At 35.4% G+C, this 25,252-nt stretch overlaps 1 protein-coding gene across 11 annotated transcripts in view; it reads right to left on the bottom strand.

Moving 5' to 3' along the window:
- Nucleotides 1-25,252, bottom strand: part of ARFIP1 (ARF interacting protein 1) — a 131,415-nt gene that overhangs the window by 42,484 nt on the left and 63,679 nt on the right. For 10 of the 11 annotated variants that reach the window (XR_013351063.1, XM_077846404.1, XM_077846403.1 and 7 more), the window contains 4 exons: nucleotides 19,952-20,060; nucleotides 14,851-14,946; nucleotides 12,951-13,063; nucleotides 4,107-4,328 (listed from right to left, as the gene is read on the bottom strand). Coding sequence is in view for 10 of the 11 variants with exons in the window: in XM_077846404.1 (XP_077702530.1) it covers nucleotides 4,107-4,328; nucleotides 12,951-13,063; nucleotides 14,851-14,946; nucleotides 19,952-20,060 (540 nt within the window). In the remaining variant the exon portion in view is untranslated. The remainder of the gene's footprint in view (nucleotides 1-4,106; nucleotides 4,329-12,950; nucleotides 13,064-14,850; nucleotides 14,947-19,951; nucleotides 20,061-25,252) is intronic. The other variant, XM_077846400.1, reaches the window with a different exon arrangement.

The raw sequence follows: 25,252 nt of genomic DNA, 5'->3' as shown, positions 1-25,252 counted from the left end.
GAGAGAGAGAGGCAGAGACACAGGCAGAGGGAGAAGCAGGCTCCATGCACCGGGAGCCCGATGTGGGATTCGATTCCGGGTCTCCGGGATCGCGCCCTGGGCCAAAGGCAGGCGCCAAACCACTGCGCCACCCAGGGATCCCTGGCCTTGGTTTCTAAACTACTAACCCACCCTTCGTATTTCAGATTTGCCAAGCCCCACAACTATGGGAGCAAATTTCTTAAAATAAATCTCTGTGTATTATGTACATACCTCCTATTGGTTTTGTTTCATTGGAAAATCATAATTAAAAACACCCATCTATAAATACTGATTCTGAATTTCAAATAGTCCTCTAAAAGGTTCCAGTTTACCACTATTTTCATATTTATAAATACGAATTAGAAAGTTCAGTAAATTTTCTATTTCTTAATTATTTCCTTCAAATCACTTCTGTGTACATATTTGCCTTTAGTATTTGTTCACTAACAAATCATATCAAGTATATTTTGGTGCATAAGCCATCATAAAAGAATATAGCATGTCCTTTTAGCAAAATAGGATAGTTCAATTTCTTGTTGAAAAATGTCGCATGGGGGTACCTAGGTGGCTTAATTGGTTGTGTCTGACTCTTGATTTTTGGCTTAGGTCATGATCTCAGGGTGGTGGGATAGAGCATGGAGTGGGGCTCTGTACTGAGCATGGAGTCTACTTGTCCCTCTCCCTCTGCCCCACCCTCCACTCACCTGTGTGTATGTGTGCACATGCATCCTCTTTCTAAAATGAATGGATAAATAAAATCTTAAAAAAAAATGTTGCATGATAGACTCATGCCTGTTGAACAACTAACTAGATAGATAAAAATACCTGTGATGATTAATTTTATATGCCAACTTGGCTGGGCCACGATGTCCAGATCTTGGTCAAACATTCTGGCAATTTCAGTGAAGGTGTTTTTTTTAATGAGATTAATATTTAAATTGGTGGAGAGTGATGAAAGAAGGCTGAGACCACCCTCCACAAGAGGTAGGCCTCATCCAATCAACTGAAGACCTTAATAGAACAAAGACTGAATTCCCTGTAGCAAGAAGGAATTCTGCTAACAGATTGCCTTTGCACTCAAACTGCTACTCTTCCTTGAGTCTCTCTCTAGTCTGCCAGCCTACCCCACAGGTTTTACATGTATCAAGACTCCAAATCCTGTGAACCAATCTTTTAAAATACATCTCTCTATATATCTACTTATCCTGTTGGTCCTGTTTGTCTACAGAACTGGACTAATACAGTACCACATTTCCTTTTTGTCCTTAAAAATTCAGTGACTCTTGAATTTAAGAAAATTTATCTGGGATATCATCAGAAGACTTACAAACTGGGATTTCACTCATATTATCTATTTTGCCATCATCATTGAGTCAATGCTGCTGTCCCTCTGCAGTTCTCTTCTGATTTTGTCTAATAACTGTGAAATATCTTCCTTTGGTGTTGTCTTCTCTTTGCCATTACGGGCAAAAAATGAAAAATTCTAAATTTTCAACTATGTTGCATAAACGTGAGGAAAAAAAAAAAAAAGACTACAAAGAGTAGTAGTACAGGGGATCCCTGGCTGGCTCAGCAGTTTAGTGCCTGCCTTTTTTGGCCCAGGGTGTGATCCTGGAGTCCTGGGATCGAGTTCTGCATCGGGCTGCCTGCATGAGGCCTGCTTCTCCCTCTCTGCCTGTCTCTCTGCTCTCTCTCTGTGTCTCTCATGAATAGATAAATAAAAATCTTAAAAAAAAAAAAAGTATTACATCATTTTTAAAGGTGATGCCATCATTCTTTTATCATCTTAGTAATTTTTAACATTGGAAATAATGGATGAATAATGATGAAATAATTCCCAAGATGATAACATAGTTAAGTGTTTTAAGATCATTCACATCCCATACTGTGTCTTTTACTTCCAATGGACCTGTATGGCAGTTGCAAGATAAAAAGTTGTATTCTGGAGGTGCCTGCCTTCCGCTCAGGTCATGATCCTGGGGTTCTGGGATCAAGGCCTAAGACAGGCTCCCTGTTTAGCAGGGAGCTGGCTTCTCCCTATCCCTCTACCCCTCCCTCCAATTCATGTTCTCTAGCTTGCTTTGGTCTCTCAACTAAGTAAATAATCTTTTTTAAAAAGTTTTATCATCTGGGGGCACCTGGGTGGCTCAGTGGTTGAGCGTCTGCCTTTGGCTCAGGGCATGATCTCTGGGTTCTGGGATCAAGTCACACTTCAGGCTTCCTGCAGGGAGCCTGCTTCCCCCTCTGCCTATGTCTCTGCCTCCTCTGTGTGCTTCTCATGAATAAATAAATAAAATCTTAAAAAAAAAAAGTTGTTTTCTGCTAATAAAAACAAATACATTTTCTCATTGGAATAAAACTCATGAATTATTAATCCTTACAAAGGGTTAGAGAGTTCAAATAAGAAATTCAAAAATTAAAACTAGGTCTAATGGACTTGAATACTGAAGATTAAACTCTCAGTTCTGTTAAAAAGAAAAAAAAAGGATTTGACACCAAGAAAAGATAACAGAAGTACCTACTAGCTAAGACTGAGCATTAAATGAGCTAATACATACATAAATCATGTAGAACAATATCTGGCATATAGTAAACCCCCAATGTGTATTAACTATTATAATTAACAGGGTCTACTGAGTGCAGCATTGCTGATAACACTGCTACAACACTTCCTCAGACCCTATACCCGGGCTACCTCTTTCCATACTGTGGGGTTTTCTCTGGATCACAGACCCTCTAAAGATCCCATTTAAAAGAAATAGCAAGAGATCATGGAGAAACAGACATAGTTATGGCCTCCCCATGTACACGCAAAGGTGAGCCCCACCTAGAGCTGCCTCCTTCTGGCCTGTTGGTACATGTCCTTGGCTATGAAAACAAAATAAGAATGTATATGTTCATATATACAAAACATAAACTATATACATAAAATATATATAACTTTCAGCTCTACCTCTTCTTAAAAAAGATTTTATGAGAGAGTAGGCACAGGTGTATGCATGAGCAGGGAGAGGGGCAAACGGGGAGGGAGAGGGACAAGTAGACTTCTCCCTGAGTGTAGAGCCTGACATAAGCTTCACCATCTTAATTCCACAACTCTTGAGATTCTGACCTAAGCCAAAAGCAAGAGTCAGATCGTCAACCTACTGAGCTACCCATGTGCCCCACAGCTCTCTATCTTTTATTTGTTTTGTGATAAAAATTACCTGACCTCTCCTGGCTTCAGTTTCCTCATCTATAAAATGGGGATAACATTTCTTCTAGTGTTGGGTTAGATAAATTATTAAACATAATGGTTATAAAGAACCCAGCCCTTTACACTCAACTGCAGCTGTTACCCGATTGATTAGCTTCCCAAATATTAGATTAGTTCGTCTATCTAGTGACTCAGAATTGAATCTCTGTATTCTTATGAAATGATATTGTCATCTCTAGCCAAACTTTCTTTTTTAAAATTCTAGATATTATCACATAACTTAATGCTCTAAATTATCTAACTCTTTAAGTTAGAAGTCTGTAGGTAAGGGATTTCTACACCTTTTGGCTTCAGGTGAGGGGAAAAAAAAAGACATCAAAGAAGTCACTTAAGACAAATTCTTAGGAATGCTTTGCTGAATACTTATAGAGATATGGTAGAGATGTAATTTCATAATTATTCTAAAATTCTTAATTTCTAAAACTCACAGTTTATATTAATGATTTCGGTAAAAGTAGATCATGAATCCAGTCAAGCAAGTTACCATTTGTTCAAGACATTTGGAGAATAGGTAGGAGATTTTCAGTAGGTATCTGAATTTGCTTTTTAACCCAAGCTTATATACACACAGCTATGATTTTTTTCTAGACTCAGGCAAGCTGAGTACTTTCCTTTTCCTTTCCCCTAACCAAGTTCTCTTCTCCTGAAACCTCTAGCTGACATCTCTAGTCATCTGGGCCTTCTTAAAAATTACATGAAATATCTTAAAAGAACATCAATTCCAATTTTATTAAGAGTTAAGCAAATCAGAAATGTAACAAATTATATCTTAGAATATTATTGCCATTCTCCTCCTCCATACTCCAATAGTTATTTAAAATAATCTTACATGGAGTTCTAGTGACTTCAAACTCAGGTCAGCAAATGCATCTCCAAGTTGCCTTTGAGTATGCACCATCTGGAAAAGCTGGGTCGACAATGTCTGAGCCAGTCTTAAGATATTTTCGTATTTTTTCTTGTTATCTCTTAATATATCAATCTGAGCTTCAAGTTCAAGGTCCACAGTTCTTGATCCACGGCCTAGCTTCTCAGAGATAATTTGTCGAGTGCACTAAAAGTGGAAAGATGCACTTTGTTTAGGAAAAAAAAAAAAGAACAAAAGAGAAAGGAATAATATAGCAGTCCAAAGTACAAATGTATTTGGCATATACCATTTTTGGCTTCAGACAAACTACCCTTAAAAAACTGAAAATTGTCAGCTCACTTAGAAGTTTATCAAGATTCAAAACAAAATTACCAGACATCTCCAATGACTATTACTAATCAGAGGACGTTTAAAGACTTAGCTAATTTATATATTTCTAGATGAACTCCCTCACATAATCAAATTTCAGGCTTATCAACTTGACTAGATTATTTACAACAACTGAGATACTTGGCATTGATTTAAGAAGATTAGTGGGCTGTAATATCGAAATAATAAGCACACCAAAATTCTATTCTCCTGTTGGTTTCAAATACTTTTTTTCCTTCTATCTTCCTCTTAAGTAATCGTGTGTATGTGTGTGAATAGGAGGAATGAAGGGAAGAAAGGAAGGAGAAACAGGTAAGAGGAGGAGGTGGGGAAGGGTGCAGAGAGAGGAAGGGGAAGAAGGGAAGAGAGAGGAGGGAAGAAGAAAGAAGAGAAAGAGGTAGAGATTAGACATTCCTGAATTCTTTTACTTCTGTCCAGAAGGAATGGTATTAAATTATGCTATTCTGTCTTGCCCCAGAAATAATGATAAGGGAAATTTTTGTTAGCAGTAAAAAATTATAAAAAACTTCATTACTTAATATGTTTTGAGAGTAACCATATAGGGCATTAATATACTCTTCATCATTTAAAGTTAAAAAAAATTTTTAACAAAAATATTCTTTTTTTTTTAACAAAAATATTCTTAAGAAGTAATACATAAATATTATAATTTTAAAAATTTGGGGATGCCTGGGTGGCTCAGCAGTTGAGCATCTGCCTTTATTTAGCTCAGGGCATGATCCCCCTGGTCCTGGGATCGAGTCCCGCATCAGGCTCCTGCAGGGAGCCTACTTCTCCCTCTGCCTCAGTCTCTGCCTCTCTCTGTGTTTCTCATGAATATATAAAATAAAATAAAATAAAAAATAAAATTTGAAAATTTGCTCTTTTATCTTTTCTTTCATAGTTTTGGTTACACAATTGATATCTATTCCAAAGTTTAAAATAATGAATGAAATAAAAGGTGAATTTCCTCTTCTTTCCTTTTAATCCCACTAAATAACAGAAAACTACTATTAACAGTTTGATGGATAGTCTAGACTCTTCTTTAAACCTCTAAACTCACATATAGGGCAGCCCCGGTGGTGCAGCGGTTTAGTGCCGCCTGCAGCCCAGGGCGTGATCCTGGAGACCCTGGATCGAGTCCCACATCAGGCTCTCTGGATGGAGCCTGCTTCTCCCTCTGCCTTTGTCTCTGCCTCTCTCTCTCTCTCTCTGTGTCTCTATGAATAAATAAATAAAATCTTTAAAAACAAAATAAATAAAAATAAACTCACATATATAGTATTATTCAAGTAAAAATGAGACTGGATTATGCTATACATAATATCCTGAGTATTTTTCCTCTGATAAAATATCTTGAGATTTTTCCTTGTCAATACATATAAATCTTTATTTATCCTTCTAATGCTAGTATATCAAATTCATTTACTACTCATGTTTTTCTATTAAGAACTAAAATGAATTCCCTGACACATTCTCTATTATCATCAATTAAGGATCTTTGTGAGTAAATACTTAAAAATAAAGTTCCTTTTTTTAAAAGGTAGAGAAATTAACTATATATAAAATTATAGGAAAGGTGAGAGGCTAAACTCACAGAAGAGAGATAAAACTATTCCTATGGAAAACATATGAACATACACACTCTTAGGAGATGAAAATCACATCAGGAAAAAAGCTTAACTGAAGGACTTTGTAATTATAATGAGGAAAACATCAGCATGAAATAATATCTGAAATGGTAACAAGATGAAGGAGATATGCCACTTCTCATCCACACCAAGACTTTCCCTCTGCAATATTATCAGAGATTTACTCCATCAGAGATTTATTCCATCTGAACGCCAAAGCATATGGTACCTTTCATAGCAACCCAGATAAAATAGTCTGTTGCAAGTCAAGAAGCTAGAATTCACTGAAGAAGCTTGACAGACTAAGTAAAATGAAAGAAATGCCTACCGTTGTCTAAGTGGCCATTTGTTCCCAGAAATAATGGTTACAAGCAGACAGCAGGGTCAAAGGTTAAATGAAGGAATGTTTTTTGTTTCCAGGAAGCCAAAGTAGTAAGCAGCATAAGGCAACAGTGATTATGAAGCATATTAAAAACTTGATGCTGGAAACAAGCGTTGAAACGGGCCTTTCCAACCTTGTATTCCAATACAGATAATGTACAATCCTAAGGACAATCTATGTAATCTGGAAGTGAGAGTCTCCAGAACGCCTACTTTGCTGAAAATGCAGATGACTTACAATGAGCTGGAAGTCCTATTCAGTATTCTATACTTAGAAATTAAGAATCTATTTTGAAGATAAGACAAATGGAGCAAGGTTAAAGGGACAGGAAGAAGCAAAAGTAAATTACTACTCTATGGAGATCTCTTACTCGGGGAGGGTGGATGTAATAAAGTGACAAACACTGTAGAAAAAACTATGAATCACCATCGTACAGGTCATGAGTTTATAAGATAGTCACTGTGTACTCTGAGTATTTAAATAGTACCAAGAACTTTTTCTGTAATACCAAAAAGTGAACAAAAAACACTTAAGTACAAGAAAAAGGATAATTTCATGGCAAAAGCTGATAGATGAAAGAGTTATGAAGAGTGAAGGATAGGAAAGAAGGAAGCATAAAAGAAAATACTAGAAATTGAATGAGGGGAATAGGTCAATCATAAATGAATAAGGCATTAGGATAAGAAAAACGGAATGAAAATTTAAAAGATATTGGCTTAAAAGCAACAAAGATTAGTTTGATAAGGTGTGAATACTGATGGCAAATTCTCAAACATTTAAAAAAAGTATTTAATGTTTGGGAGACATGTCAAACAGCTCTGAATGCTGAAACTGAGATTATTCTCTTTTTTTTTAAAGATTTTTAATTTATTTATTCATAGAGACACAGAGAGAGAGAGAGGCAGAGACACAGACAGAGGGAGAAGCAGGCACCATGCAGAGAGCCTGACGTGGGACTCTTCCAGGATCACGCCTGGGGCTGCAGGCGGCACTAAACCGCTGCGCCACCAGGGCTGCCCTGAGATTATTCTTAAATAAAATAATAGGATGGACTTCTAAAAGTACTGTATTCTTTTTTCTTTCTTTTTTTTATTTAACTTTTTTATTTTTAAATAATCTCTACACCCAACATGGGGCTCAAACTTACAACCCAGAGATCAAGAGTTGCAAATTCCACGGAGTCAGCCAGGTACCCCTACTCTATTCTTTTTAAAAAATTTGAGGGGATCCCTGAGTGACTCGTTTAGCACCTGACTTTGGCCCAGGGCATGATCCTGGAGTCTCGGGATCGAGTCCCACATCGGGCTCCCTGCATGGAGCCTGCTTTTCCCTCTGCCTGTATCTCTGCCTCTCTCTCTGTGTGTTTCTCATGAATAAATAAAGTCTTTAAAAAAATTATTTGATTTTTAGGGGTGCTTCATTGGCACCCCTAAGAATACTTACTTATATATCAGAGTCTGAACTTAAAATTGTTCCCATTATATATTTGGTTTAAATCACCAGCCTGTTCTTAGAACCAAAATTAACAACCAATAAAGAAGTACTAAATAGTCTCTGTGAGGAAAAGCCTTTAAGTGACTGATGTATTACAAATAGCTCAAGCCACAAATCCACTTAGTACCTTTGAATCTTAACAGGCACAAGACAGTAGAATTTAAGGAACAGTTAAGTGGATGAAAACCCTAGCTGTTCAAGTCAGAGCAGCGGCCATAACACTCTCTGTATTTGTGAATTGTTTGTGGCTGTAGTGGTGTGTAAATCAGAAATTGTTTATACAGAGCCCATAACTCTGTAACTGTAACTGTAATACAGCAATTTATTCTTTCAATCAATACTTTAAAAATATGACCTGAAATCATCTACAAAAGTATAGGTTTTCTTAAGATGATAAAAGTGTCCTGAAACATGCTCATGAATCTTCCCAAAAATTTAGTGTTAATTGTTAGAGAACAGAAACAGACAGAGATTAAAGGCAGAAAACCATGCAGGAACTGAAGTCCAAGAAAAAGAAGATCAAAGTTGTAGCTCATATCAAGTCGCTCAACAATAAAATGGGTAATAAGTACAGTTCTAAATTAACCAAATCAAAATCTATACTTGAAGGATTATTCAAATGACAATGAATGCCCTACATAGCTCACAGTTTGGAATGAAAAGGTAAAAAAGCCACAAGAATGCAGTCAAGGGGACCCAATAAGGTTATTATACTTTGAGCTTCTTTAAGTTAAGAAGCCTATGCTAGCCCAGGCACATTGGCTACAAACTCCATTAAAATCATAAAGTTAGGGATCCCTGGGTGGCACAGCGGTTTGGCGCCTGCCTTTGGCCCGGGGCGCGATCCTGGAGACCCGGGATCGAATCCCACATCGGGCTCCCTGCATGGAGCCTGCTTCTCCCTCTGCCTGTGTCTCTGCCTCTCTGTCTCTGTGTGGCTATCATGAATAAATAAATAAAATCTTAAAAAAAAAAAATAAAATCATAAAGTTAGAATGTTCTTTTTCTCTTCTGTTTATACGTATTTTTAAGTATAAAAATAATTTTAAAAATTTTAAAAAAGATTTATTTATTTGAGAGAGAGAAAGGAGGAGAGGGAGCATGCATGGTGGGAGAATGGGCAGAGGGACGGGAGAGAGAGAAGCCTCAAACCAACTCCTTGCTGAGTGAAGAGCCTGACACAGGGCCCAATCTCAGGACCCAAGATCATGACCTGAGCCAAAATCAATAGCTGGCCACACAACCAACTGAGCCACCCAGGCATGCCTAATTTTTTTTTAAAGTAAACTCTAGGTCCAACATAGGGTTTGAACTCTCCACTCCAAGATCAAGAGTTGCATGCTCTACTGAGCCAGCCAGGTACCCCTCTCTTCTGATTTAGGCTGTAATATCCTGATTTAAGTTTTGATGAAAAAAAATTTCAGTTAAAAATAATCATTCCGAGAAGAACAGTAATTCCTTCATATAGCATTATGCTATGTGTACAACATTTTAAATGCTGGTCAATTTCATTAACACAAACCATTCATTCACTCATTCATTTATTTATTTTTAATCTCCAATGTTTATAATATGAGGGCCAGGGCTTTCTCTCCAACTCAAGTTTATAAATTTTCGATTGGCTTGTGAGGCCAATAAGGATATTTCTTCTTTTTTTGGTGGGTGGGTGGGGGATATTTCTTGTCTAATTTGGTTTCTGGGAAAACTTCATTTAGGTCCTCAGTGGTCATCTGATCAAATGGAATTATGTTCTTCATCTTCTTCAGCTCTTTTTCATATTCTTCAATTCTGGCCTTTGAGAGAGAAAAACTCAGCACAGCTTTTCAGATCTTCTTTTTCCTCAGTATCCACCTGGACAGTGTATTTATCTTCTGGCACAGGAACCTTCAGGGCATTAAACTTCTCAAAGTCATCTACCAAGCCAACCTTTACCACATTGGCCTTGTAGTAAGCCCAGTCCATAGCAGGTGATTTCTCAGGAAGAGTAGTCAACTTGGAGGTAAGCATCTCATTCCAGGATTTCAGGGAGTTGACGATGGCCTTCTGGTTTCGGGGTATGATCTCCCCAAAAGCTACCCAGTCAATGGTTTTTAGAGCAAGTTTTTGCCCAGGCATCTTGAGATCCTTCACTGATCCTGGCAGCCCACAGTCCACAGCAGCAAGAACACAAACTTTTAAAAAGGCTCAATGTGGTATGTTAATATAAAAGATAAATATGGAATCCTAAGGATTCAACTCAGGTAGAAGTAAAAGACAAAAAACAGGGAACAGATAAAAAGCATATATATATAAAAAAACAAAACAAAACAGGAAACCATAAACTAAAGGACACAAGAGAAGAAGATTCAAATGAAGAAAATCTTGAATTTTGTAATTTGGAATTACTACAACTTGGTTCAGAAATAAGATGTGCGTTTTTTTTAAGGTGGTAGTTATTTTTATTAGTTAAATTGATTAATTTTTAAAAAAGATTTTATTTATTAGAGAGAGAGAGACAGAAAATGAGTAGGGGAAGAGGGAAGGAGAAGCAGATTCCCTGCTGAACATGGAGCCCAATGTGGGGCTCAATCCCAGGACCCTGAGATCATGACCTGAGCCTAAGGCAGACGCTTAACTGACTGAGCCACCCACGTGCCCCTAATTTTTTTTTTAAGTAATCTACAGCCAATGTTGCATCGAACTCATGGCCCTAAGATCAAGAGTTGCATGTTCTACCAACTGAGCCAGCCAGGCACCACTAAGGCTTGTATTCTTTAGGTTTCATTGTGTGGTTATAGAATGTTACTAGATAGAGGCAAATTTCATGAATAAATGAACAAAGGAATGGCAGAATGAATAAATTTAATAAATAAATGAATGAAGCTCAGTTTGGTATGAAAGACACATAAGTGAAATGAAAGGAAGCAAAAAGAGGAATTCTAAGCAATAGGTAAATACAGTCTCATGAACAAAGTTATAGACATGTGAGAAAGCACAATTTAGGAAATCTCTGGAGAATTTGGTTGGATCACTGGATCCAAGGGTGGGAGAGAGGAGCAACAGGGGATAAAGTTGGGAAGGTAGATGGGTCAGATCTATGCCATTCTAAAGACAATGGGATCAAGTGAACAAATTCAAGCAAGAACGAACCATTTTAGGCAGCGTAGAAAATGTAGTCTAACAGATTTTGTCAAGAAGCTATTTCAGTAATGTGAGAGTAACAAAGATATGGACTATGGTTGTGAAAGCTGGAATGGAGAAAAAAGGGATAAATTCAAACAATATTAAGGAGGCAGAGTCCATTTAATGACAATAGATATGTGGCATCGATGAGAAGATGAAGTAGAAATTTGAATATCTGGGTGAACTGTTGTGATACGAGAATACAAAATGAGAAACAATATATAGAATAAGAGAATCCCCCCAAAAAAGAGAATCCACATCCTTCCACATCCTTGATAACAAAAGGAGCAATAATTAAATACAATGTTCTAAATGAGAACATCATTTAGATGTTCTAAATGCTGAACATCAATTTTTGACAACTACCACTGGCATTTCTCAGGGCTACACTAGAATTTTTGGAAAGATTCATGAGCACGTTTCAGGGCACTTTTATTATCTTAAGAAAACCTGTACTTTTGTAGATTACTTCAGATCATATTTTAAAAGTATTAATTGAAAGAATAAAATTCACTTCTGTATTACTCTTGAAAAGACATAAGGAGACATGTGCTCTGTATAAAAAAATATAAACAATTTCTAACTTACAAACCACTACAGCCACAAACAATTCACAAATATAAAGTGTATTATGGCCAATGCTCTAACTTGAGCAACTAAGGTTTTCTTCCACTTAACTGTTATTAAAACTAATTTTTTAAAAGATTATTTATTTATTTGAGAGAGAGAATGAGTGAGCATGAGCATAAGCAGGGGAGGGGCAGAGGGAGAAAAAAGAGAACCTCAAGCTGCCTGTGCATTGAGCACGTAGCCCAATGAGGGGCTTGATCTCATCATGCTGAGATCATGACCTGAGCTGAAATCAAGAGTCAGCCACTTAATTGACTAAGCCACCCAAGTGCCCCTAACTGTTCTTTTTTTTTTTTTTTAATTTTATTTATTCATAAGACACACAGAGAGACAGAGACAGAGACATAGGCAGAGGGAGAAGCAGGCTCCATGCAGGGAGCCTGATGTGGGACTCTATCCCCAGACCTGGAATCACACCCTGAGCCAAAGGCAGACACTCAACCTCTGAGCCACCCAGGTGTCCCCCCCCCAACTGTTCTTTAAATTCTACTGTCTTGTCCCTGTTAGGATTCAAAGGTACTAAGTGGACTTGTGGCTTGAGCTATTTCTAATACATCAAATATACTACAGAGTCAATAATTTGCTTATTTGTTTTTCAGAGGCCACACACACACAAAAAAATAGCTGCCAATTACTCTGATGCAATGAAACTAACAACAATAAATTTTTGAAGTCCAACTCATTTGTCAACGTGGTACTGTCTGTACAGTTAATGCTTAGGTATTACAATAAGATCAGAGAATTCTAATTCTGAAAAATGAATATACTTCTTTGACATTCTCCTGTTATAAAGCATCAAAAACAGGAGGTAGGGACAGACAGGTCTGTAGCAGTTCTACAAGTAAATGTGTTCCAAGGCAATATGATTCTTCTTCAATTATTTGCTATCAATTAATAAGCATTCCTGTAGCTTTTTTTTTACTCTTTAGCTACTGACTTTTTAAACTACATTTATATAAAGCTCAAGAAAACAAAATACTTAATTTTCTAATTGTATTTTTTATGTTTAGGTGGCATTCTCTCCTATATATTTATATAATTGCAAATAATAATTTGAATAACATACAAATGAACAAAAAAAAAATACAAATGAAAATTCTTAGAGCCAGTTAGGGTGGAAACATTAAAAAAAATACAAACCTTGTAGGTGTTTAGACTCCATTTTCTAACAAGCTCTAACTTTTCCATTGCAGGATTTTTTACTTCATCTGCTAGAATAACTGGTCCACTTTTGGTCTGTGTTCTCTGGACACCTGCATGATCATAACAAAAAACAAAACAAAAACTAGATAAAGACAAGTAGGGGAAAAAAACCAAACCATTGATTCTGTTCAAATTAAACTACTTATGCACTACTTATGTCTGGTGGCTCAGTTGGTTAAGCATCTGCCTTTGGCTCAGATCATGATCCCAGGGTCCTAGGATCAAGCCCCACTTCAGGGCTCCCTGCTCAGTGGGGAGCCTACTTCTCCCTCTGACTCTGCCTGCCTCTCCTCCTGCTTTGCCTCTCTGTCAAATGAGTAAATAAAATCTTAAAAAACAAAAACTCCCAAAAAACTCCAAATTAAACTACTTATGCAAGTGAAAGACTACAACTTCCTGGATCACTGAGGACAATTTCTAAATACTTAAAAAATATTTCTGCCCATCCAACACAAATGTTATGTGGTTTGACTGTCATCTTAAAAAAAGAAAATGCTGCAACCAGGTTGCCTTCTTTTCCAAATAAGATTTTTACTTCTAGCAAACAAATTTTCCACAATTAATCATATAACCTAATGAACCTAAAAAAACTGTGTCAGTAAAAATCTGGCAAGGTTATGTACTCTTCACAGTGATCTCCTTTCATCATACGATGTAGAACAGAGCAACAACAGAGGTTACTATAATTTTGGAGGATTTAAAAATATAATTCAAATTTCAAAGTCATTAAAATAAATATTCAACCAGAAGTATGAAAGGCTAGGCTAAAACAAGACCTACATTGTATTTCCTTGTTTCCTCAAGAGACCACCCACCCTCCTGCAAAAAGCCATAATTAATAAGGGCATTATAAAGCCCTGACAGTGCATTGCTCCAACAATTAAGAAATAGTGATGTAAAAGCAACTCTACACTTATAAAGTTTCTATAGTAAAATATTTTTCATAGGAGAAAATAGTTAAATGCTTATGATACTATTGACTTATAACAAAAACTATATAATGATTTTAAAAAAAACAGTAAAAGAGAAGAGAAAAATCTCTAAAAAAATGGTTTTTAAAGTCAGAGCAAAAACTTATTTTCTCACTCCTACAGTCAGATCAGCTTTTGCCACAACTTTACCACTACCTATGATAAAAAACAGTATATAAAATAAAAAACATTTAAGATTTAAAAAATTCTCATCGAAACAAAATACAGAATGTTAACACTTCATGTTAAAAGAAATATATAGTTCAGCTTTTTCCTGTTTTATTGTCCTGCAATATTAAAGCATAGAGGGAATTCAATGTAAAGAAATTTATTTTCCCCAATATTTTTCATTGGGCATAACTGGTAAATTATATATCGTTTTGTTGCAATTTGCAAGCTATCTGTAAGCTGTGGCTGAAAGTAGGAAGACACAACATTTTCCACTTGACCCATTCCAAATAATGAACAACCCAATTGTTGAAGGCTCCTTTTTTGTTTAACTGAAAACAGAGAGCAGAGCTGCAAAGCTGAGAGGGTCAAGTAAGTGAATATATATGAGTGAATATATATTTTCCAGAGTAGAGAAAGCATGATTTAAAATAAATCCAATCTTACAATGTTTTTTAATCTTAAAGTGAAATAAATTTCAGGTTTAAGATATATAGTTAATAGCTCTGAAAAGCCAGAAAGATAGGTATGGCTAGAAAGATTATTTTCATTATTGTTAAAAAAAGAAAGAAGCAACCACCAAAAGACAAAGCCAGATTACCCACAGCTAGGAATATAAAGTAAGGGATTATGAAACTAAGCAAATTGGTTTAGTTTCAGAAGTAGCAAGGGTTTTATCCAATCAGTGCAGTGAATACCTGCAGGAACAATTAAATCACTTCCTTGTTGAGCCAGTCGACTAGCTGCAACCCTGCTGGGAGACATAACAGATGGCAATGGTGGTGCTGGGGAACCTGGAAAGGGTAGACATTTAACTATGAAAATCCTTTTCCTCCTCCACATATTGCACGTTTTGAATATCAGTTTACTGATATTTCCCTTAAAATATTAAAAAACTAGGATTAAAAACTTTAAATATATTTGCTTTCTTGCAGGAATGGACTAAAAATAAATGGATGCTACTCAGGCAGAGTTCTTGTAGAAACTTTTCATGAACTGTTGAAACCAAACAAAACACGTTAACTGTAAGAAGAAACTTGGCAAGAACATGTCTAAACAGGACTTTACCTGGACTCTATTTCCAAACCAATTAAGAAAATGTGATTCAAACTCCATAGTTGAACGACTTGAAGCTTAAGTAAATATTTTATAACCTGCTTCTTCTACATTCAAAGGAAAGCTCCTTAAGTAAACAAAGGTATGTAATAATGTATCAAAATTATAATTAAAATCCACAAAAATGTGAACGAGTCACAACCTTTACGGGAATTGTAGTCTAAAATTTCACATCACAAACCCAATAGCACATAGTATAGATCACTGCTATTCATAGTGCAGATGCAAGGAACCCACATCAAGTATTTGACCTGAGAGCTCATTAAAAATGCAAAAACTCAAGCCCTGCCCTAGACCCAGTGAACTAGAATCTGCATTTTCACAAAGATCCTTGGGTGATTTGTCTGTATTCTGAAGTTTGGAAGTCCTGAGGTAGAGTGCTATTCTAATTAATCATAAGAATGGAACTCTTAAAATATACCTGGGACACTCCACAAGATCTACTGATCATCAGTGGGTATCTGTAGGGTGGCTTTTTTTTTTTAATTACAGTTTTACATTTTTTATTGAATTATTTTTATTAAACAAAATATCTGTATATATTTAAGATTTAAGATGTACAATGTGATATTTTGATATACATATATACTGTGAAATAACTGCTACAAACTAATATATCCAGCACGACTTTTGGTTACTTTTCTGTGGTTATTTGAGCTCTATTTTATTAGTAAATTTCAAGTATATAATACAGTATTATTAACTCTAGTCACATGTTGTACATTAGGCATCTGTAGTTTTTTAAAAAGCCACTCAGATTACTGTCAAATACAACTAAGTTTGAGAATCAAAGGAAAAAAAAATTTTTAAAGATTTATTTATTTATTCACGAGAGACACAGAGAGTGAGGCAGAGACATGGGCAGAGGGAGCCTGACGTGGGACTTGATCCAAGGATCGTGCCTTGAGTTAAAGGCAGATGCTCAACCACTGAGCCATCCAGGTGTCCCAAAGGAAAAAAATTTTTCAATGAAACACCATTAAATTTTAAATTAACTCTGCACTTGAAATGTCCTTCCACATTCAGCTAAGAATATTTTAATGTCTGGTACTTTTATTTCAACTACACTCTCCCAGTTCCCTAGAAATCGTATAATGAATCAAATTTAAAATTAAAATGTTCTAATAGGACAGAAATCAAGATCAAAGTTCTTTACTTAGAGTTTTAATAATTGGTTATATCCCAGATATACTCAGTTCTGATGGAGAAAGTCACTAGTTTTAATAATATGAAAACCTTAATTTGAACTAGATCTAACATTACAATCCAAACATACACTAGACCAAAATAGATTGGCACTACCTTCCAAAGTGAGATATTTATCTCTTTAAATCTGTTTAACTATAAAATTTATTTATCTATTTATTTATTTATTATTATTTTTTGTTTAACTATAAAATTTAAAACTAGAAAGGATGACAGAAATTAACTAAATCTGACAAACTACAAGAGAAACTAAACCCAGAGGGGTTAAGACAGCTTATCAGACTCAGATGCTCTGAATTCATATCCTAAAATCTCCATTATTAAATTCAATACAAAAAATACCAATCCATAAGTTACTTATTGAGTTGCAAGGCATTTTAAAAGGTTATCCAATCCAATTACCATTTTATTTTATTTTATTTTTAAAAATATTTTATTTAATTATTCATGAGAGACACAGAGAGAGAAAGAGGCAGAGACATAGGCAGAAGGATAAGCAGGCTCCACGCGGAGAGCCCGATGTGGGACTCGATCCCAGGACTCCAGGATCATGCCCTGGGTGGAAGGCAGGCATTAAACCGCTGAGCCACCCAGGCATCCCCCAATCACCAAATCACCATTTTAAACAAAGACTATCTCTACTATCTAAGGCACAAGGGTTTCTGTTATATGAGCAAATGTTTAAAAAAAAAAAAAAAAAAAAAAAAAAGACAACTACTATAATTCCATTTCTTGATGATCCCAGAAACAGAGCTCTGTTGTTCTGGTTATTACTGTTTATTAGTCCTGCATAAGAAATAATTCAATGACATAGAGGGAGATGTGTATAATATATGTAACAAATGATACAGAATTTTCCAAACTAAAACAGCAGAAGATGTAGTACCCTGGTAACTGGGTACTTCAGCCTTTTCCTTTTCCTTTCAAGGGTAATATTATCACTTCTCTGTATCTTCAACCCTTTACAAAACCCACTAATTTAGACTAAACTAGTTACTAAAATCATTCACTAATATCCAATAAAAAATAATTCTTAAAAATCTAAAATCTTGGGCAGCCCAGGTGGCTCAATGGTTTAGCGCCTGCCTTCAGCCCAGGGCGTGATCCTGGAGACCTGGGATCGGGTCCCACGTCGGGCTCCCTGCGAGGAGCCTGCTTCTCCCTCTGCCTGTGTCTCTCATGAATAAATTAATAAAATCTTTAAAAAACAAAAACAAAAACAACTTTCTAAAAAACAAAAAACAAAAAACAAACAAAAAAACCCCCAACTTTCTGGACGCCTAGATGGCTCAGCAGTTGAGCATTTGCCTTTGGCTCAGGTCATGATCCTACAGTCCTGGGATCAAGTTCCACACAGGCTCCCTGCAAGGAGCCTGCTTCTCCCTCTGCTTATGTCTCTGTCTCTCTCTGTGTTTCTCATGAAAAAATAAATGATCAACAATATCCTGTTAAAAAATGTTACATGACGTCAATTCAAAGAAACATAAATTACTGCCATTATCATGAAACTTATTTTTTATTTCACTGTGAAGAACTAGGATGTGAAACTAGCAAGTGAAACTCATCAGCATTTCCATGCTTATGCACAACAGTTTATAATGGTCAGTTGATTTTAATCATTGTATAATACTATACTACCTAAGGGAAAAAAGATTAAACCAAATGTCAGTTAAGTAATTTCATTGAGAATGCTTAAAACATCTCAACGGTAAAAGCATTTTTTAATTCTCTATTGACATTGAAATTTGGAAACTGGTGACTGGTCCAAAAATGGTGTCACATCATGCAAAATACGCCTTTTATTCTTTAAGCACTCAGTCAACCCTTTCAAAGTTAAAGTTATCCCCTAGATAAGAATGTCAGAATGCTATATAATGACTACTAAGATATTGACACATATGCTACCTTTCTATGGTTTTATTTTTCTGAACATAAGGATGAAAAAGGTAAAAAAAAAATGATGTCTCTAGGTAGCTTATTTATTTTATAGCCTAGAGTAGAGATGGTTATTCTGGATTATCCTAAATGCTTATTTGCAGGACCTATTTAGGAAAGAATATATTTCAAAATATAAGTTGTTTTTGAATAAAGTATTGGCTATTAGTATAATAAAAATACAGAATACTATTATCTACAAGAGGGCTAAGGATTGCGAAGCAGAGATTTTTTCATTTTATGAAATTATAATGAAGTGTTAAAAATTAATATACTTCACTGAACATCAAATATAGTAACTATTTTAACTATTGCTCTGTCAAAACAATTCCTTTTTACATCGAAATGTTTACATGATTTTTTGTTTTGTTTACATGGTTTTACTTTCATTCACATGAAAATGAAAAAACACTTGAAAAAAGGTTACTAAATGCAAGAATATTGAAAGGATGCAACTTTTTCCTTTATATTAAAAATAGACCTATATATGAAATATGTGCAGAAAAGAATTAACATAGCACATCTGTTTATCCTTAAAGGGACCAGCCTACACAACTGGCCTTTGGTTGGCATCTGGAAACTTAAATTTTGGGAAGATTCCCTCTATTCTTGGAATGGTTAAGACTGGCTCATTATGCCTGAATGTTTATACAAACAATGTGGTTTATGCTAAGTGCCTGTTTTCCACCTGGGAGTCTGGAATGTTGGTACATGCTAGGCAGAGGGTGCCTATTCGAGCAATCTCCAATAAACACCCTGGGCACTGAGGCTCTAATGAGCTTCCCTGGTTTGCAATAATTCATACATGTTGTCATAGTCCGCTGGGGGAATTAAGCATAATTAACAACTGCCGTCTAATGTCCTGTGTGACTGCACTGCGAGAAGACCCTTTCAAGTATGCCCAGTTTACCAGGCTCCCTCAGGCATCCTTTGCTCTTGCTAACTGTGTTTGGTATACTTTCCCTGTAATAATCATCACCATGAGTATGACTATAAACTGAGTCCTGTGAGTACTCACAGCAAATTACTGAATCTGAGGGTGGTCTTGGGAGACCTCTTATATGGAATGTATAATAGGAAAAATAAAAGCAATTTTTCTAATTGCTTTGAAATAGGAAATATGTATTTATACAAAACAATACTGACTTACATATTTTGTAGTTAAAAGCTAAAATTAAAAAAAAGCTAAAATAATTTAAATTTGTATTTTTGATATAGTGTTTTAATTTTTATTTTAGCATTTTATTTTTTTACTTTAGTATTTTAAAACCAAATCAGTGAAATTCTGCTGTATTTATAGAAATAAATTACATATAAATATATACAAATAAATGTATAAATACATAATGATTTATTTACATAAAGAAGATTACTAAAACAATTAAAATTATTTAAATTGAAGAGAAAAAAGATTATGCTTACAAAATCAGCATTTTATCACAGAATCAAAGGACTTCATTATGCTTTATTAATAAAGGTAGCTTTTGATGCATTTCTCCCATCCTCCATCCCAGCCATTTTTAAAAATAGGTGGGCTCTTACCTTGTAATGCTCCTGCTTCAATAACCCCCTCTTTGGTACTGTCAAAGCCATGAGATGTAATTTGGGTTTCTGAGAGACCAAGTCCAGCTGGTAACGAACGCTTCAAATCCTTGGCAACATTTGAATAAAAGAGAAAATCTTTGTAAAAAAACTCTCACACCACATAGCAATTCAGCATGATGGAGTCCTTTTATTCCCATCTTAAACTATCTTTTTCTCTACTATGTAGAGAATGCTGTTGTGGCATTGTGTAATGGAATTCTATATACATTCTATAATATGTAAACAGCAACAAACTCCGCAAGACTTGTTATTAAGAGGTTATGGTATATGTTAAATACAAAATACTTCCACTATTCTAGAACTAAGCAACAAGCAGATATAAAAATTCAATTTTCAAATTCCTAAGCTATTGATACATCAGAAAAATCATTTTAAAGAACAGAATTAAGATGTCTATTGTGTAAAAACTGATGTCTAATACAATCATGATGAACCTGGCTAATGGTCAGTATAAACAAATCATTCACTTGCAATATTACTTTTCCTTTGATTTAATTAGGGTGAAATAAAGGAAATTTTCTGCTATTTAGATTTATGTTAAACACTGATATTAGTCAACCCAATTGCAAATTAGCTTATAATTGGAACTTAGCTATAATAAATATAATATTCCACATTCAGTCTTATGGTTTATAATGGTTTAAAATATATATATAGAGAGAAAGCCAAGGAACACAGATTTCCCAAAGTCCTTTTCTTTCTCTGGCTTGGATATGAGGAATTACCCAATTTTCATAATTAGCATCTATGAATGGATTCTACTGGTTTCCCACAATAATGACAAATGATGCACTGAAACAAAAATATTTCTTTGAAATCCTTTAATATGGTACCACATCACATCACATATAATGTACAGTTACAATTCGAAAACTCAGAACACTTTAAATTTTCTAATTGGCAAAGTCAAATTTTTAAAAAAGGTTTTATTCATTTATTTATTTGAGAAAGAGTGTACACAGGAGGAGGGACAGAAGAAGAGGAAGAGAGAATCTTAAGCAGACTCGCACTGAACCTGAACACTTTAAATTTTCTAATTGGCAAAGTCTAAATTTTTAAAAAAAAGTCACTTCTTGAGTGATCTAATTGATTCTTAGGGCTTTAAAAACCATCTATACATTGACAACTTCCAAACTTAGGTGTCTGACCTAGGCCTCCCTCTTTAACTCCAGTATATCTGGTCACATACTTATTATTTCAACTTGGATATTAAATTTGCATCTCAAACTTAATGTGTCCAAAACTAACTGGTTCTACAGTAAATCCACAATTCCCAACAGACAAAACAAAATAATACCACCTATGTTTTCACTCCTCTCAGTTAACAGCATCTCCACTACCAAACTCTTAGTCCAAATCTTAGGAGTTACCTTTGATTCTTCTTCTCTTACATCCACATCCAAACCATTCGCAGATTCTATCAGATCCACTTTCAAAATATATCCAAGATGAAACCAATTCTCACCACTTCCACGGCTACCACTATGATCTAAGCTAAGCTGTCATATTTTGACAGGATTACTCCAAGAACCTCTTAATTGGTCTCCTTGCTTCTATCTAAGACACACACCTCAAATCCACACATCAACCAAAATTATCCTGTTTGCAAAAGCTCTCCAATAGCCTCCCATCTCATTTGAAGAAAGCCCAGGAATGCCTGGGTGGCTCAGTGGCTGAGCGTCTGCCTTCAGCCCAGGGCATGGTTCCGGAGTCCTGGGATCAAGTCCCACATCAGGCTCCCCGCATGGAGCCTGCTTCTCCCTCTGCCTGTGTCTCTCATGAATAAATAAATAAAATCTTAAAAAAAGAAAAAGAAAAAAGAAAGCCCAGACTGTTAAATGTTCTCAAGGTATTTACATGATTTATCTCCTACCAGCCTCAGCATTACAGCCATGCAGTTCCTTCAAAAACAATAAAGCTGTCTTTGTTTCAGAGCCTTGTATTTCCTGGGTTTTCTTTTTTCCTGATTGCTTTTCTACCTGTCATCTACAGGGCTTGTTTCTTTTGCCAGAGAGACTTTCCCAGGACAACATATAAAATAGCAACTCTCAGGGCAACTGGGTGGCTCAGTTGGTTAAGTGTCGAACTCTTCTTTTTGGCTCCAGTCATGATCTCAGGGTCATGGGATTGAGCCCTTCACTGGGGGGAATCCATGCTCAGCAGGGAATCTGCTTGAAATTCTCTCCCTCCACCCCTCCCCCCTCTCCAAAATAAATAAATCTTAAAAAAATAAAATACCAACTCTTATAGTCTCACACTAGAACTCCTTAGTCTGCTTACTCTGTTTTACTCTTTTTATAGCAGATATCACTCAGTATTTGTGTTTATTTTTATCTGTTCTCCTTTATACCGTAAGCTTCATGAGAGCAGGGATGTTGCCTATTTTGTTTTAGCTATATGTTTAGCACCTGAAATAGTGCCTGAGATATAGTAGATATCCAATAAATATGTGTTGAATGAATAAATGAATTTATTGAATGAACTAAAGGACTTATGATTCAATACCATATGCATTAAGAAGCTGCTATAGCAATAAATTTATCTTTAAATTTAATGAGTATTAAAAAAAAATTTAATGAGTATTTGCTGACTCCCTCTGTGTTAGACTTTCTAGGCAAAGAAAAAGGTAAGGTATAGTCCTTGCCTCAGTGGAGAGACAAGATATACAAATATTAATGTAAAAGTTGAACTTGTTGCCAAAGTAAAGACAATAGGTATCAGAGGAATTCAGAATAGGGACTTAATCTATGAAAACCAAATATGACAAGAGCAGGTACTGCTTGAGCTGTGGAACATGAAGGATTTATTTATTCATTATGCCAACATTCAATGAACACCAATGACAGCCACTGCTCTAGACACTACAGATGGAACAGTGTAGCAAAGGGTCTCTGCCCAAATTAGACTCACACTGAAGAAGGAAGGAGGAGCAGCCTGATAGTAAACAAATAAATATAAGACAGATAATAAGTACTGTAAGTAACAAAACGGTAAATAAGTTTGTTTTCTTAAGGCGGGATAAAAGAGATATAGAGTGACCAGCAAAAAGTGCTCCTTTGGGTGGGCAGATTCCTGAAAGCAGTGTGAGGGAGTGAGCCAAGTGAGTTTTAAGACACAATTCCCTTATCAGATAAGTGATTTGCAAATATTTTTTCCCCATTCTAGGAGCTGCCTTTTACCTTTCTTCGTGGCATTCTTTGAAGCATAAAAGTTTTAAATTCTGATTAACTCCAATTTATTTTTTTTATTATTATTTTTTAAATTTTTATTTATTTATGATAGTCACAGAGAGAGAGAGAGAGAGGCAGAGACATAGGCAGAAGGAGAAACAGGCTCCATGCACCGGGAGCCCGACGTGGGACTCGATCCCGGGTCTCCAGGATCGCGCCCTGGGCCAAAGGCAGGCGCTAAACCGCTGCGCCACCCAGGGATCCCTATTTTTTCTTTAGTTGCTTATGCTTTTGGTGTTTTACCTAAGAAATTAAAGTGCTTAATCCAAAGTCATGAAGATTTATACCTGTTGTTTTGTTCTAAGAATTTTATAGTTGTAGCTCTTACATTTAAATCTTTGATAGATTTTGAGTTAATTTTTTTAGGATTTTATTTTTAAGCTATCTCTACACCCAATGTGGGGTTCTGACTCACAACCCCAAGATCAAGAGTTACATGCTCCATTGACTCAGACAGTCAGGTGCCCCTTGAGTTAATTTTTGAGCGTGGTGTGAGGTCTGCATCTAATTTCATTCTTTACATATGGATATCCAGTTGTCCCAGTACCATTTGTTGAAAAGACTATCCTTTCCTCATTGAAAACTCCTGGCACCCTTGGTGAAACTCAACTGACCACAAATGTAAGGGTCTATTTCTAGACTCTTAATTTTGCTCCACTGGCCTATGTCTTCCTTATGCTAGTACCATATTGTTTGATTGCTATAGCTCTGTAGTAAGTTTTAAAATCAGTGAGTCCTAAAACTGTTCATCTTTTTCAAGATTTTTCAGCTATTCTGGATATAATGATTTTACATATGACCAGTTTGTCAATTTTTACAAAAAAGAGAATTTGATAGAGATTATGTTGAATATGATCAATTTGGGGAGCACTGCCACTTTAATGAGTTAAGTCTTCTGATCCATAAACATGAGATGTCGTCCTTCCATTTACTTAGATCTTTAATTTTTTTCAACAATGTTCTACAGCTTTTAGTGTCCAAGTCTTGCACATACTCCTGAGTAGTGGATTTTTTTCCCCCTCAATTTTTTTGCATTATTTATCCCCTAAAAATAAACTGGATTCTGCATAATGCTCTTGCATTTCATAACTCTGCTGAATTTATCAGTTCTAATAGGTTTTTTTTTGTGCGTGTGTATTCCTTAGGATTTTCTATATACAAGACCACGCTGTTTACACGCAGAAAGTTTTATCTCTTCTAATGTTGATGCCTTTCATTTAATATTGTTATTCTTTATATCTTATACATTTTGTGTCAATACTCTTTTATATCTAATATTTAACAAAAACATGAAAAAATAGTGGTAAAACCAATGCATACTTAATATGCAGAGTTATTCATTTGCAAAACCAAAAGAAACTGCTGTAAAATTCAATGGAGGTGACAGGTCTACACCAAAACAGAAAACCAATTAACATTAGTTTTACCAAGGACATCTCTTCAAATTGGCCTTAAAAAAAGATACCTACTCCAATGTGTTATCCAAGCAAAGCTATAACAAATTTTTTAAAAATTTTAAGTCTTACTGCTAATCATTATGGGGACAAAAAAATTAATAAACATAAAATAACAACACAATAACACAATAATAAACACAAGTAAGCTACAAATATTTATTCTTGCTTTCTTCATCCTAAATTAGAATTCCTTATGGAATTACCTTCTGAATTTCTTATGGCATATTTTAAAGATGTTTATTAATAGCAAAAACTCAAATCATTTTTAAGAGTATCATAATCTAATCAAGAATCAACTATTACTAAGAACATGAAGACCTGGAAAGATAATTTAGACAGACCTAATTTGGATACCAGCTTTCCTAGTTAGTGGCTGTGTGATCCTGGACAAATACTTAAAAACTTGCTTAACCCATGTTTGCTCAGCAGTAAAAAGAGGCTAAAAATTAATTCAGAGTTCTATAAAATCTATGAAAACCAGATGAGCTAGTTAATATAGGCAAAGCACCCAATATGTATTTTTCACCACCTGTTAACGTTAGGCATCCCTC

Source organism: Canis aureus, chromosome 13, assembly GCF_053574225.1.
Source record: "Canis aureus isolate CA01 chromosome 13, VMU_Caureus_v.1.0, whole genome shotgun sequence".
Taxonomy (NCBI): domain Eukaryota; kingdom Metazoa; phylum Chordata; class Mammalia; order Carnivora; family Canidae; genus Canis; species Canis aureus.
The sequence above is the reverse complement of the archived record's forward strand: the minus strand, read 5'-3'. Positions and strand labels throughout refer to the sequence as shown.